We start from the raw sequence: 13,800 nt of genomic DNA, 5'->3' as shown, positions 1-13,800 counted from the left end.
CATATAAAAAGATAAACACACAAATTTAATTACTCCAGGGCTTTACATTGCGCTAATTCACTTAAAGTGGGTTTGCAGCTACCAACAACAGAAGGGGGATATGTAGCTAGGGTGCAGATCCATGCATGGCAGAAGTAAGCACATCCACACCACAACAGTAACAGTAAAGTTCAGCAACAACGGACTAAGGAAAAGTAAGCTGTCAAGATCATGAAAATAAAGAAACTCAAAGTAAAATATTGAAATGCTTGTTATTAATAATAATAATACATTCTATTTCAAAGGCGCCTTTCTGGACACTCAAGGCCACCGTACAATAGATAAATACACAACAGCAGAAACAAAGTCAAAACACAGAATAAAAACCATTTAAAAATACAAAGGCTGGGACAGGGACATTGATATTAAGGAGAATAGGCCATTTTAAACAGATAAGTTGTTACGGAGAAGTGAGTCCGTGTTTGTAAGCAGGGGTGGTAGAGAGCAAATGCTCTTTATTAGTGCAAGGGTAAATAAAAATAGTATCGCACTCACTCATAATTTTTGGCTAAATTATTCAGCCACACTATTTACTTATAACATGTAAAACTCATAACATAAATTGAAAAAGATTTTTACTGAGTTTAGTCCAGCTTTTATGTTTAAAACCTGCTTGTAAAGGTTTCTGCAATCTGGACAATAGCTACTCAAAAACTACTGTCCAGATAGCCAGAACGATGGGACGATCTTCTGGGAGCATCAGTGTTGGGTTAAATAAAGTCATAAATGAGTCTCATTGTCTCAACCTACATGAGCTGCCCTCATGAGGCGCACCTACGTTATTTGTGGGCTCTTCTCTGTGTTTTTGTGCTCCTGCGTCTACAAGAAAAAGAGGTAGAACGAGCGCTACATTGAAAAGGATTTATTTATTTTTTTAATCAGAAAGGGGATGTGGCAATAGAATAGCAGCTGGCTCGCTGCATGACCAACCAGGTCCAATTGTACATGTCTACTCCCCACCTCTTCATCCTCCTCATATTTGGTTTATCCTTGATGCGCCCGTGATGTGGTAGAACTACGTCAACTTCGGCTTCCACGCTTCTGGCTTGGAACATTTCTGCCCTTTTGGAAAAGCCTATTATTAGTGCATACTATCCCTAAGAATAGTGCATTGTTAGACCCCTATTTGGCCATCATTCTAGTCACATGTTTAAGTCACATGCCAGTAGTTGTAAATTTGGTTTGAAACCATAAGGGCATCAAAATTCATCCTAAATGGTTTTCTTTGAAAAGCTGAAATTGCAAATGTCCCCTCTCATTAGGGTTGGTCTTGAAGTTAATTATTTCCTTTACTCCTCTTCCAAACCAATTATCTTCCCTGACCAAAATAGCTTTAAAACTGCACTCATGTCTGATCGAGCTGTTAGAGTGGGAGTGAATTTATCTTACTTAGGAATAGACTTTTACACAATATCAACTTTCTATTTGTAACAACAGAAATCATCATCATAATAAAAAAGATCAGTTGAAAAGACAATCGGAAACTTTACACCTCATAAAATCCAAACAAAAGCAGTCTGTTACATTGACCATCAAATTGTGCAAACCATAAAAATAAAAAAATAAATTTTGCTTAATGGAAAAAATGCCAACTGCAAACAAAAACTATTACATTTCAATAAAATGTTTTTGCGCTACAATGAGGTTGTTTTCTGCCATTTCAAAGCTGAATGGAAACACTTTTTCAACCACTACTATTACTACACCACTACGACTGGTAAAAAGGAACATTTAAGAAAATGACAGGAAGTAGTAGAGGTAGCAGGCTGATGATGGTGGGGCATGTTTTTAATGAGATATTGCATAAACAACTTGTTCATGCTTGGTTTTAATTTTAATTCCTATTTAATGGAAACGGCTCAATTGCTAAACTATGTTTTGTCAACCTTTTTTCAGCCCAAAGTTTAGCAAAGGTTGTAATAGAAACGTAGATAGTGGGGCGACAGTGGCGTTGGATGTAGGAGTTTGCCCTGAAATCGAAGGATTGACGGTTCAAGCCCTGACTCCAACTTTCAGTGTTGTTGTGTCCTTGGGCAAGACACTTCACCTGCATTGTCTACTGATGGTGGTCAGAGGGCCCGATGGCGCCAGTGTACGGCAGCCCCGCTTCTTTCAGTGAGCCCCAGGGCAGCTGTGGGTACAATGTAGTGTGTGCGTGAATGTGTGAATGAATGTAGTGTAAAGCGCTTAGGTCTAGTCTCCTGACTTGAATAAAGGCGCTATATAAGTACATGCCAATTACCATTTACCATAGTGTTCTTTGGTATTTCATCAGAAATCTACCGAAACAAGAACATTTTTTCTTTAAATGGCCACTTAAAACAATGAAGCATGGATCCATTAAATGTTAATAAATGAATAAAGTGTTGTTTTATTAAAACTACAGAATGAAATGTGTTTTTCATTTTGACAGTATAATATTTTTTTTTTGTGCAAATTAATGCTCTTATTTGGTAAAACATTTTTTTTTTGAATATATCTTTAAAACTAAACAAAAAAAAACTTAGCCGCAGCCTTTTCCAAAAGATTTGATGAACGGCTGGGACAAAACTACTCCTACATTGATAACTTTATGCCTGTCCTTGTGTTTTTATGTACGCAGTATATCCCACACAAAATAGAACTCTATTAAAGCAGTTCACAACCAGAAAATGTAAACGAGATCAGCTTTTTTTGTACCTTTACACATTAACTAAGGTTTTTTTTTTTTTAGGTGATTTAACTGCTAAATGAAAATCCTTCTATGTTGCCTCATCAACACATTGGATAAAGAGACATTCAGTGCTAAAAAAAAAAATCTAGCTGCTATTCTGTGTTCTTTGCGTTTATTTAGTATTTTGGGGAAAACACTCTCAGACCTCATAATTATAAAATAAATATGACATAATAAAAAGTCTATATCTGACTCAGAACTCTTATTTTATTTGATATAAATTCAATATTTTGATGTTTTATTTCCATAAGCAAATTTTCTATATAAGGAATCCAAAATGAGCCCAAGTAATGCAAAACTAATGGACTGTCAGAGTATAGATAACTACTGTTGTGAATGGTATCGTGATAGAAAGGGAAGGTGTATAGGAACACATTTGTAAAATGAAATGCACTAATATATATTTCATGAATTGTGATGAAAATGTGTGGTTGTATCAGGAGCAAAAGATAGGGAGGCAGACAGGAGGCAGAGTTACTGCAGCAAGGTGAAAGATTTATAAAATAAACAAAACACATCCTACAGTACAGAAAATGACCTCCACATCCATCCTTCAAGCAAGAGGACGGCTTATATTTCCATTTGGGCCACATCAACATTTAAACAAGTAAAAACAATGATATTTATTTATAGTTGGATAATAAAATATAAATATCTGTTTTATAACTATTTTTGTTCATGTTAAAAAAGGAAATGATTACAGAAAATATAAAACTCATAAACTGTCAAATTGTGTACAAAATAAAAAGGTACCTCCGATGCTTATACATTTTTTACATGACAAGTTTTAAATTAAGCAAATGGATCTCCTTTTGAGAGATTTTGGGGGAAAAGTTGCTACAGTGTTCCTATTTTTTTGCGTAAACAAGGATACCAAGAGGAAATATTTGCACACACTTTGCATTTGCCATTGTTCCATTTGTAACCTAAACCAGCTAATAGACCCAGCAGTGATAAAGCCAGTGCTGTCCTGATTTAATATTGATGTCAAAAGTCAATCTATATCAGAAACCAAAACATGCGTGTTAGAATATAACTGCCTGCTTCCAAAATCTGAGATTTTAAAAGCTCATACCAACACTTTACTTTTATCCGCTTTTGTTTGAAGTTTAACTTTTTGGTGAATAAAAAAATGTGTCAGTTGTTCTCATACCTGATGTGGTTAAGCATTGTTCTCAGTTTGAAAAATATCACTTGATCAAGCCTGTTCTATCATTCCAAATAAAATAGGTTAAAGGTTAAATTAAAGGTATAGTGGAGAATTTAACAATTTTTTTAAAAGACCTGCCCTCTCCACTTAAAAAAAAATGCACATGCACAACCCTAATAGGGAACACCAATTATACGCGAGTGAGAGCATGCACAAGCCTATTTCCCCTTGTGCAAGCTCTGTTTAAAAGTTGTTGTTTGCTCATACAAGCTTACTTTTTTAAAAGAAGCTTTGCAATTTTTGTAATATGTCACACTCGCCACCTGTAAGTGAAAACGGGGACGAGCACGTAGGACAGCCTTACGTAAAGATATCACCATGATTGATTGATAATTAGGAGGACCACTAATTTTGATGATCCACCCAGAAAAAGAAAATTCTCCAATATACCTTTAAGTATGAGTGATGCTGATATCGTATTGGGTATATATCGCTATCGGTCATTTCAATGCTGCAGAGCCTGGCTGTGTGTTTCCTGTACCGGGTTGCCTTTCACAGCTGCTTTTTTGTATCTCTGCTTTGTGTCTCCTTGAACCCCAGTCGGCCTCGGCAGATGGCCGCTCACACTGAGCCTGGTTCTGCTGGAGGTTTCTTCCTGTTAAAAGGGAGTTTTTCCTCTCCACTGTCACTACAAGCATGCTTAGTGTGAGGGATTGCATCCGAGTCGATTAGTCGATGCAATCAACTGGTTTTCCTTAGATAGAGAACATGAGAACTTGAAAACTGAGATGACATGTGTTGTGAATTGGGGCTATATAAATAAACTGAATTGAATTGAATTGCAATATCTGTATTAAAGGTAAATAATTCAATTTATGGGTGAAAATGGGCCTATTTTTTACAGCAACACAAACATTTTTTATCCTGAGTGTCTTTTGGTCATATTAAAATACCTATTAAAGTGATGATATTTAGACCTAGATTCATTGGGGTTTTTTAAGGTAGCATCTTATCTTAAAACTCTCAGAGCCATTGTTGTACACCATGGATGCATAAATTGTTGATTTATGTGTAATTATTCAATTATTTACTTTATCCTGCACAAAGAAAGAAAAGTTAAAAATACATAATTGATAGTCTCTGTTAGTGAGAGAAATTTTTAGTTTTCTTTAATGTATCAAACTAACATACAATTGGAATTTATATTTTCAAATGTGCAGCATCAAATACACACAGACAGGAAATTTGGATTTACACCAGTGCAATTACCAGCCAGTGATTTATTGATTAAAGCTGGCTTGAGTTAAACAACAATAAAATGCTGAGTGCAAGCTGGAGAAATTAACATCCAATCCGCTCATTGTTGTACACCCACGTTTGTGTCTACCTTAATCAATAGCAAATGCATCAATGTTGATTATAAAAACTTTATTTGAAAAAGATAATGGATGTGTTGCATTTAAAACCAGAGCAAGCACCCTGCGGCGGTTATGTAAGTCATTCTGTCCCCCCCACCAGCAGCCCTGACTCAGGTAGTGACTGGAGATAGCTTTAGCCGATTAAAACCTCCACACTTGCCACAGCTGCTGCTGTAATCTGAGTTTTACTTAGCAGAACCTAGTGGTCAGATGTGTGTGGGCGTAGGATTACAATGATGGCTCCGGGTAAATTCCCCAGGGCTTTGGGCAAAATGTGACGAACCGCTAAGAAGGACAAAGCCCTGTGTTTTGTGTCCTGTAAATCCCAACGAATGAAATCTCTCTTGAATTTCCATCATCTTTTGAAATATATTTTGAGGGACCGCGACTATATCCATGAAATTCAGTAAAAGCAAAAAACTTCATTCCAGCATCCTGTTTTATCATCTTTATCTGCTCCACATGAGGCAAAACATGAAAGAAATATTTCTGTTTCATGAATGTAAGACAACAGGATAAATAGCTTGAGTGAAGCAAATGAAAACATGGTTCTTTTACTTTTTAGTTCTTTTTTTTATCAAAGATGAAGCAAATGCAAATAAAGGTTATTTTTTAAGGCAGACCAATGGTGTAATAGATGACATGGAGAGGTCAAGTGGGAAAAGAGTACACTGGAAATGCTTCATTTGGCTGTAAATATAAGAAACTAATGTAATAATAAAAATATGAATCCTATTTAGAGGAGTAAAGATATATACATATAAAATTTGATTTTTATCATCTACCTTCAGTGAATTCATGACTTGCAGTCATGTATACATGCTGTCATTTATAGGTGGATTATAACACATCAACAAAATAAAACAATCAAAGCAGTTCTTAAATTCAATCCAAACATTGAAGCTGATAGATTGTTTAGATGCATATTAAGATATTTTAAGTGTGTATTATTTTGTTATGTTTACAATTATGCCCAACAGTAAATCAAAGCAGACGAATGCAGTCAATGACTTATTAAACTCTATGGGCTGTTTGACTGTTGCTTCACAATGCTCTTAAGGTTAAAATTATAAATGAAGGTTAAAATTAAAAATGTTGCACGGCTCTTTTTTTGGGGTCGCAATATTGCCTTCATTTGAAACGTAGGGTTTTTAATAAAATAAAAAAACTTTTTGGCTTTCCTCCCTTGTGAACGTATTGGTGAATATTTGTTGTTAAGTCAACAGCCCTCATAACTGTTAAGGCCATAACACAGGCAAAAAAAAAAAAAATAAAATACTAACTTTCTTAATACATCAAAGACATAATCACACATTAAAAGAAATAACTCCTGGAGGTTTTTTTTTTTTTAGTCTCAACTTTCCTTGATATTTTGTCTCTGTTTCTTTTCTTTAGTGTTGAATTGGACTTCAAGCTGCAGGAGGACAAGCTCCAGCCACTGATGAAAAGACTTTGTCCACCAACAGACTCCCACTTCCCTCCCCTGCCTTATCCCCAGGAGGCCTTTACCTCCACCCCAAAACGAAAGTCTAAAGCTGAATCCAAGAAGCATGCCCGCTGGAAACTTTGGTTCCTGTGAGAGATACAAGTCCCTCTCCAACTGACACAGGATTTAAATGAATCACTATTTGGGTTTTACCACCTGCAGGATTTTATAAACCTGGTGGGCACCTTCAGTGGAGATCCCTGGAAACACCAAGGTGGCAGGAAGAGAGATAGAAGCGTTGACGGCATGGATGATTCTTTTTCAACGAAAATGGAATAAGTCATACCTTTGCCTAATTTCCTGAAACAACAGCAGGGAAACATTTTCAGAGATCAGCAAAGAAAGGAGACGGATTTACTTGCTACTATCCCTTGGCTTCTATTTTTTCTAACTGATAGAGACCTGCTTCTGTCTCATGTTGACGGAGAAACTTTCGCCATATTTCTGTTTAGCTGTTTGGGCTGTTCTCTTTCTTCTCAGCCTCCAGGAGACGCTGGCCGCTCAAGGCTGACGTTCCAAGGCCTCCATAAACAGCATATCATTGTACTTCGAAGCACAATTTATACTTTTCAGGATTCCATACCTCTAAAAATAAGCAGACTAATTTCATCAGCTCTCACCAACTATCCAGGATGGCATACGGATTCTGATTTTCAAAAGACTAAGAAAATACATCAGAGAGGGTTTTTTCCCCCAGAGTATAAACCTTTTCCATGACAAAATGTGTCATAACATCATCGGACATCTGAGAAAATAATGAATAAATGACACTTATTTTCTTAATAACAATGGTAAATTAAATGTCACTCTACTTTTTTTCTATATAAATATATATATCTATGTATACACTCACATTAAGGTTAAGAGAATTCTATTTATTTGAACTAAAGACAAAGGTAGGCTGTGTAGTACAACTACATTTAAAAGCGTCATCTATTTTCTTTCTTTTTACTGCACCCAATATAGTTTTAGTATGCTCATGGCGCACTGAGTCACTGAACCACAAGAATAGATGGAAACCAGTTCAGGTCTTTGGTATATATACAGCCCTGATTGGCTTGAACATCATTCATTTGGAGCTTTTTGGTGCATTTGAACTTTTTCTTTTCCCAGGGTGAAAAGGTCTATGAGCAATAGGGATGGAACGGATTATGAAAACCGTCCGAACCGTTCGGTTCGACTGTCTCGGTTCGATTCTCGTGTGTTGCGTTCGGTTCATGTGCTGCTCCTTTTTCTCATAGGTGAAGCGTGTACACTCCAGAGCAGAAGGTGGCGGTACTGCGACCAAAGCCAACCACCAGTAGTAAACAAGAAGAAGGAGCGAAGCAGCGTAGCCGGGTGTAGCAGAAAAAAATCAGTTGTGTGTTGAGAATTGTGTGGGTATGGCGAGTGGGAAAGAACAGGAGTTGGAAGACGCGCCAGCAGCACTTTATAGGTCTGCTGTATGGGACCGCTTTGCATTTAGAGTGACCTACGATGACGGCGGAAAGAAAGTTGTGGATAAAAGTGCAACAGTGTGCAAGCATTGTGCAACACGTTTTGTTTATGCTAACAACAACATGACCAAAATGTCATGCTAACCCCGAAATACCACATACTCCGTCAGCATTCCGCTTCACCCCGCTGCGCTCCAGACCGGCTGCAAAAAGCAAACCATACAGCCTTCACAGTGTCTCCCGTCCGTTCCGCTCTGAGTTCCTTGGAGATCGTAGAGGGCATGCGCAAGATGATTAAATTCAAAGCAGCAAAACATGTGGAAATGAACCAGGGTTTTCCGCAGATCATTAAAAATAATTACAATTCATAAATTTTTGGGGATTGTTTCATCAATTTCATTAATTTTTATGGAATTTCGGTGTAACAATCAACATATACCGAACCAAACCGAAAACCGTGACCACGAAACCGTGAACCGAACCGAACCGTGGATTTTGTGAACCGTTCCACCCCTTATGAGCAATATCACTGGTAACTGAACAGATGAATTTGTTGGACAGCATTGATTTTAGTGTGGAATTTATCTAGTTGAGAGAGGGTTAAAACTATACTCAAAGGTTTTGGTAAAGTTATCTGGCCAAGAAATATAATTAGTTCCATCTTGAACTTTTTTATAAATTTAACAACTCTCTGGCCCAAACATGACCACCGTTCCTATAACAAATGGTAAAGAGATGCAAGGTTACGTCAGCCATTCTTGGCCCAGTTTATCAGGACATTGACTGCCTTGTTGCAGTGGGATGGCATTAACAGTGCATATAAGTTTAAGAAGAAGCAGAGGAAGAGCAAAGCAAGAGAGCAAATCCCAGTACAAAAAGAGATTAAAATGTCTTGTAGGTCTAAGTGGAGTAAGGTAAAGGTGCAGATGAATCAAATGAGGAACAGAAACTAAATGTAACAGACTTTTTGTGTTTTTCCCTTCTCAATTGGTGCAGTACCAGAGATATTGCGTCAGCATTCTGTCAAAAGTCCACACACACAATAAACAGCAAACAAGCTTTCATTTACAGACGCTCCTAAACTAGTACTCATTCTCATGTTTAGCATGTTACACGCGCAAAAAGAGAACGACAGGACCCCAATATCTCACACACAAGTGCTTGTCCTTGTTTGCGCACGTGTTGTTTGTTTTCCACGCGCAAGAAATTTTTTTCCAGCGCAAGGGTGGACCCGTTTCTGCTTGCTCCGGTCAACTTTTATTAGTTTGAAGGCATTACATGTAGCTACAAGACAAAGGAACCCACCTGTGATTGGCTTCTCTTCAGCAAATCCCGCCTCTTGAGCCTGCACACTTCTTCCTACAACAAAGCAACTTTAGGCTATCCGAGTTGGAAGGTGGTAAGCAAATTTATTAATAGATATAACATGGTCTGTATGAATACTGGATTCTGATCGACTTTAGGGTATCCTTTAAAAATGGTTATAGGACGTCTATAAACAATGTTTAGGTCAGACGGCTTGATAGTCTCCGCAAGCTCAAACGTTTGCTGGAAACGGGAACAAAGTTTACACTGGTTCCCCTGGCAATGTGCCACAACTCTAGAGGTGGGATTTTCTGAAAAAAGTGGAATAAGCAGAAACAGATCCACACACAACAAGGAGGGAGGCTACACGTGCGTGGAAATCAAACCACAAGCATGCAGAGAAAGAAAAAGCACTCATGTGTCTGATATATTGGGCTCCAGTAGTACTCCACTGAGGAGTATATGAGCGTCTGTATGAAGCAAAGCTGCTTGTAGGAGTATTTATTGTGCATGTTAGCTTTTGGCAGAATTGTGAAGCCATACAGTGAGATACTGAAACTTAAACAATCGGTCACCTGAAATCGTTTGGCCTGATCTAAACTCTTGTGAACTTCCCTAAATTGGCATGTGTTGCTGATGGGAGCAAGCCTTTTCTGTTGAATGGGTTTTACAACAGCAATGTTTTAAGACTGACTTTAAAAACCTTAAAACACACTGCCAACTGTCAGAGTGGTGGTGGCAGCCTTATCTTCTGGTTAAGGTTCTCTATCACATAAAGTGGGAGTGCGTTTGTTTTAGGGGGAAAAAGGAAGAGGAAAAGTACACGTGTGTGCTAGATAAAGCCAATAAAATGTTGAAAGACTACCGACAGATTCTACAAATTCCACATAATTTCAATGGTTGGTGAAGTAATGAAATCCAGCTAAATATATCAGTGTGGGATAATCCAGACAATAATCCTAAATGTCCATTATTTGGACATCTAAAAGCCAGCTAATGCCAGTAAACATCCTTTTTGGATGAGCTCTACTAGTTTTGACAAAAAGAGGGTCTAATACCCAAAGTACATCAAGAAACAGCTTGATGATGGGTGTAAAAGAATGACATTTTTCTTCAGCTAGTTTGAAGACAAATATCAATATACCCTTCCAGAAATAGATAAAACCCACAATTAATTCACACAGTGCTTTTTATAATAGTCCAAATGAATCATTAAAATGTCCAAATATGACAATAATGGCTGTAAGGGGTGAATGTAAACTGTGGATTAGGACTGTTCGTATATGTATGTCACACAGAAACAAAGAAATAAAGATGTTTTTAGCACACAAGGGATAAGAGAAGAATCGCTGTGATTGTATCACTGCAGTGTCTCATATCAGCTCCAACCAGTGAAACCAAGCCTACCAGACTGAATGTGCCACTTCTGATCACAACCAGGGCTTCTACTGTGCAGGGTGGCGGGCACTGAGCCTACTTGCTTTTTCAAGCCTTGTACTTGGCAGACTATTTCTTAAGCTTTTAAAGAAACACTTTTTAAGAGGAACGACAAAAGTCTTTTTTGGTTTTCCCAATTTTAAACTCCTGCTGGTCCCTTGGAATCTATTTGACTGACATAAAAACTAATGTAGATATTATTAATGGTATATACACAACCAAAAGATTACCAGCATTTACAATATTACATATGGGCATGGGCCAAATTTCTAGTTTACGAAACAGGATTGAAAGGTAAGGTTTCAAAATGTTGCAAATATTTAAACAACAAGGTGAATCTGCCTTTACATCTAGTCTTAATTTGGACATAATGTAAACTAATTGAAGACCTATTCTTATCTTTGTGAATGCATCCCATAGTAATGGTCAATCATAATTAAAATCATACATTTATGCTAAAGATAGTTGTGTCATACTGTGTTGCAAATGGGAATTATTCTTGGTATTAAATAAAAGCTCTTTGTCAGTTTTTAGATTTTAATGTTTTTCTCTTTGTATTGTTACTGGAGAGAATCTAAAACCGACCCATGCCCATTTGTAAAAATACGTATGCTATTCAGTATCAAACAGGGCTAATACTGTTAGATGGTTCTGCAGGCAGTCAGTCTTTGAAGGAGAACAAAATGAATTTACCAGTTCCACCGAAGTCACCTTGAAAGGCACAAGCACTGCCCAAAGAAGAGGAAACGTGCCAAAGTTGTGTCAAGGCAAAACACGAAGACCTCCAAAACAAGAGACGACTGGTTCAATGTTCACAAGCTTAAACATGCTGCATTCTGTTGGTTATTTGTAATTCACTTTTGTAAATTTCAGTAATTATATTGTAGCATTTAGAAATAACTAGATGTTTATCTGTATCTTACAGAAGTGCAATTGATTTATTATGTGCAATACTGTATTTTCTACTGTTTTTAAAGAAAAATTTAAAATAAAGCTATTTAATATCCTAAAATTGAAAAAAATAAATAAAATAAAAACAAAATATCTATACAGATCTCAGAGACTGCAGCAGACTGGTTCATTACTAAAGTGTGCAAATATTAATTAAAATGTCTTAATGATAAAATCCTTTTCAGCAGTACCAATCACACATTGCACCAGTTTGTGCAAATTGCAACTGAAATTACCATAACAACAGAGTCGAGAGATTGAAAAAAAAAAGATTGCTTTCATCTAATTTTGCATCAAATGTTTAAAAACTGCTGAAAAGCTGAAACCCTGGCCAAAACCCTCTGCAGCCTGAACAGCTGCAAAAAAAATCAAAAATAATTAAACACAATTGGGAAAATTTGCATTGTGCTCTTAGAAAATAAATATACATTTTTATTTGCAAATGCAATACAAAATAAAGAAATAAATTCTATGAGATAACCTGCAGAAGATAAGGATGAAAACACAGCTGTGCCTTTGATGTGGAGAAGGGACAAAGACACGAGAGTGGAATACAACAGAGGGTTGAGCAGTGCGGAGCTTTTTTCCTGCCTTGTAGCCTGTTTCAGGGCATCAAAGCCGTAATGCGGTTGGACCAGAAACAAAGTGCAACCAGAACTAGACACGAACAGAGGACCAAACTCTGAACAAATGCTCCAGTGACGCAGTGAGGAAGAGAGATTCTAGTGAAGATGCGTGTGGTAGTCTGACCCGAGGGCAACTATCCTCTGAGTTACAGTAATAGTGAGACAACAGGCTGCTCCTTTAAGTGGTTGCTTAAAGAACATATTACATCTCACTGGCTTTTACACATTTTCCTTTATTGTTTAATATTATCAGTTCGCTTCAAACTGCTGCCTAAAAAAAAAAGCTACATCTCTCAAATGTGTTGCTGAAAATCATGAAAAAGGGGCCCAGACTGATAACTAGGTGTTTGAGGCATTATGATGCATCACCATATCTCACTATGCTTTTCTGTGAGCTCTGCAGCAGCCTGGCCAGCAGGAGAGAGAGAGAGAAAGGAGGATGACGGGGGAAGGAGGGGGAGGGGGCAAAGGCAAAAAGATGGAAGGAGGGAACAGATATGTTTGGATAGAAATAGATATAAGCTCTTAAAACAGAAGAGGAAGAAAAAGAGGTTTAAATGGGAGACATATCTGATCTGCAGCTCTGCAGAAGAGATTTAACAGTTAGCATGCAGCAGAAAAGCTGCAGCACCGATAGCCAGTCCACCTTGTACTGTCAGTTAATATTAAAGTTCTTCCCCTGTAGCTGCATGCTCTGTTGGTTCTGCATACTGCAAGGAAACCGCCAGAAGAACTCCAGTCCAGCAATCTATAGGCATGACACCTTTCACTTATAGCTCTGGGGTTGAAAAAAGAGAGAAACGTTTTGTTGAAGCAATGTCTGTACATATGCACCATGCCTTCTGCATGGAAACTTAACAAACCTATTGGCCTGATGTTTTATTACACGTCACTCCAACTCAAGTTTGTCAAGTGTCAAGCAAATTGCTTCCATCAATTTTTTTAAAATTTCATTTTCTTTTCCAGCGTTCTATTGTCATTGCACTCTCACTAGTACAGAGCAACGAAATTCACTCTTTGCATTTAACCCATCCCCTTGGGGAGCAGTGGGCTGCCATTGTGCAGCGCCCGGGGAGCAGTGTGGGTTAAGAGTCTCTTGCACAGGAACCCAGACTGCCAGTCTGTGGGAGTGGGGCTTGAATTCAGAACCTCTGGATTCCAAGCACAATGCCCTAACCACTCAGCCACCACTCCCCCCTTGATGGTTCATGGTTCCACTACCCTTATTCTGAGACTTCA

The 13,800-nt window shown here is 37.7% G+C and overlaps 2 protein-coding genes across 2 annotated transcripts in view; one reads left to right on the top strand and one right to left on the bottom strand.

The window, feature by feature from the left end:
• The window catches only part of fam196a (family with sequence similarity 196 member A), a 41,188-nt gene extending 33,127 nt beyond the window's left edge, over positions 1–8,061 (top strand). Inside the window, exon 4 of the mRNA XM_015375926.1 lies at positions 6,716–8,061. Coding sequence (XP_015231412.1) covers positions 6,716–6,899 — 184 coding nt within the window. The 3' untranslated portion in view covers positions 6,900–8,061. The remainder of the gene's footprint in view (positions 1–6,715) is intronic.
• Positions 1–13,800, bottom strand: part of dock1 (dedicator of cytokinesis 1) — a 255,571-nt gene that overhangs the window by 146,885 nt on the left and 94,886 nt on the right. The window lies entirely within an intron of this gene.

The sequence above is a fragment of the Cyprinodon variegatus genome, unplaced genomic scaffold, assembly GCF_000732505.1.
Source record: "Cyprinodon variegatus isolate N-32 unplaced genomic scaffold, C_variegatus-1.0 Scaffold127, whole genome shotgun sequence".
Classification (NCBI taxonomy): Eukaryota; Metazoa; Chordata; class Actinopteri; order Cyprinodontiformes; family Cyprinodontidae; genus Cyprinodon; species Cyprinodon variegatus.
Note: the sequence above shows the minus strand (reverse complement) of the source record. Positions and strands in the feature narration are given on the sequence as shown.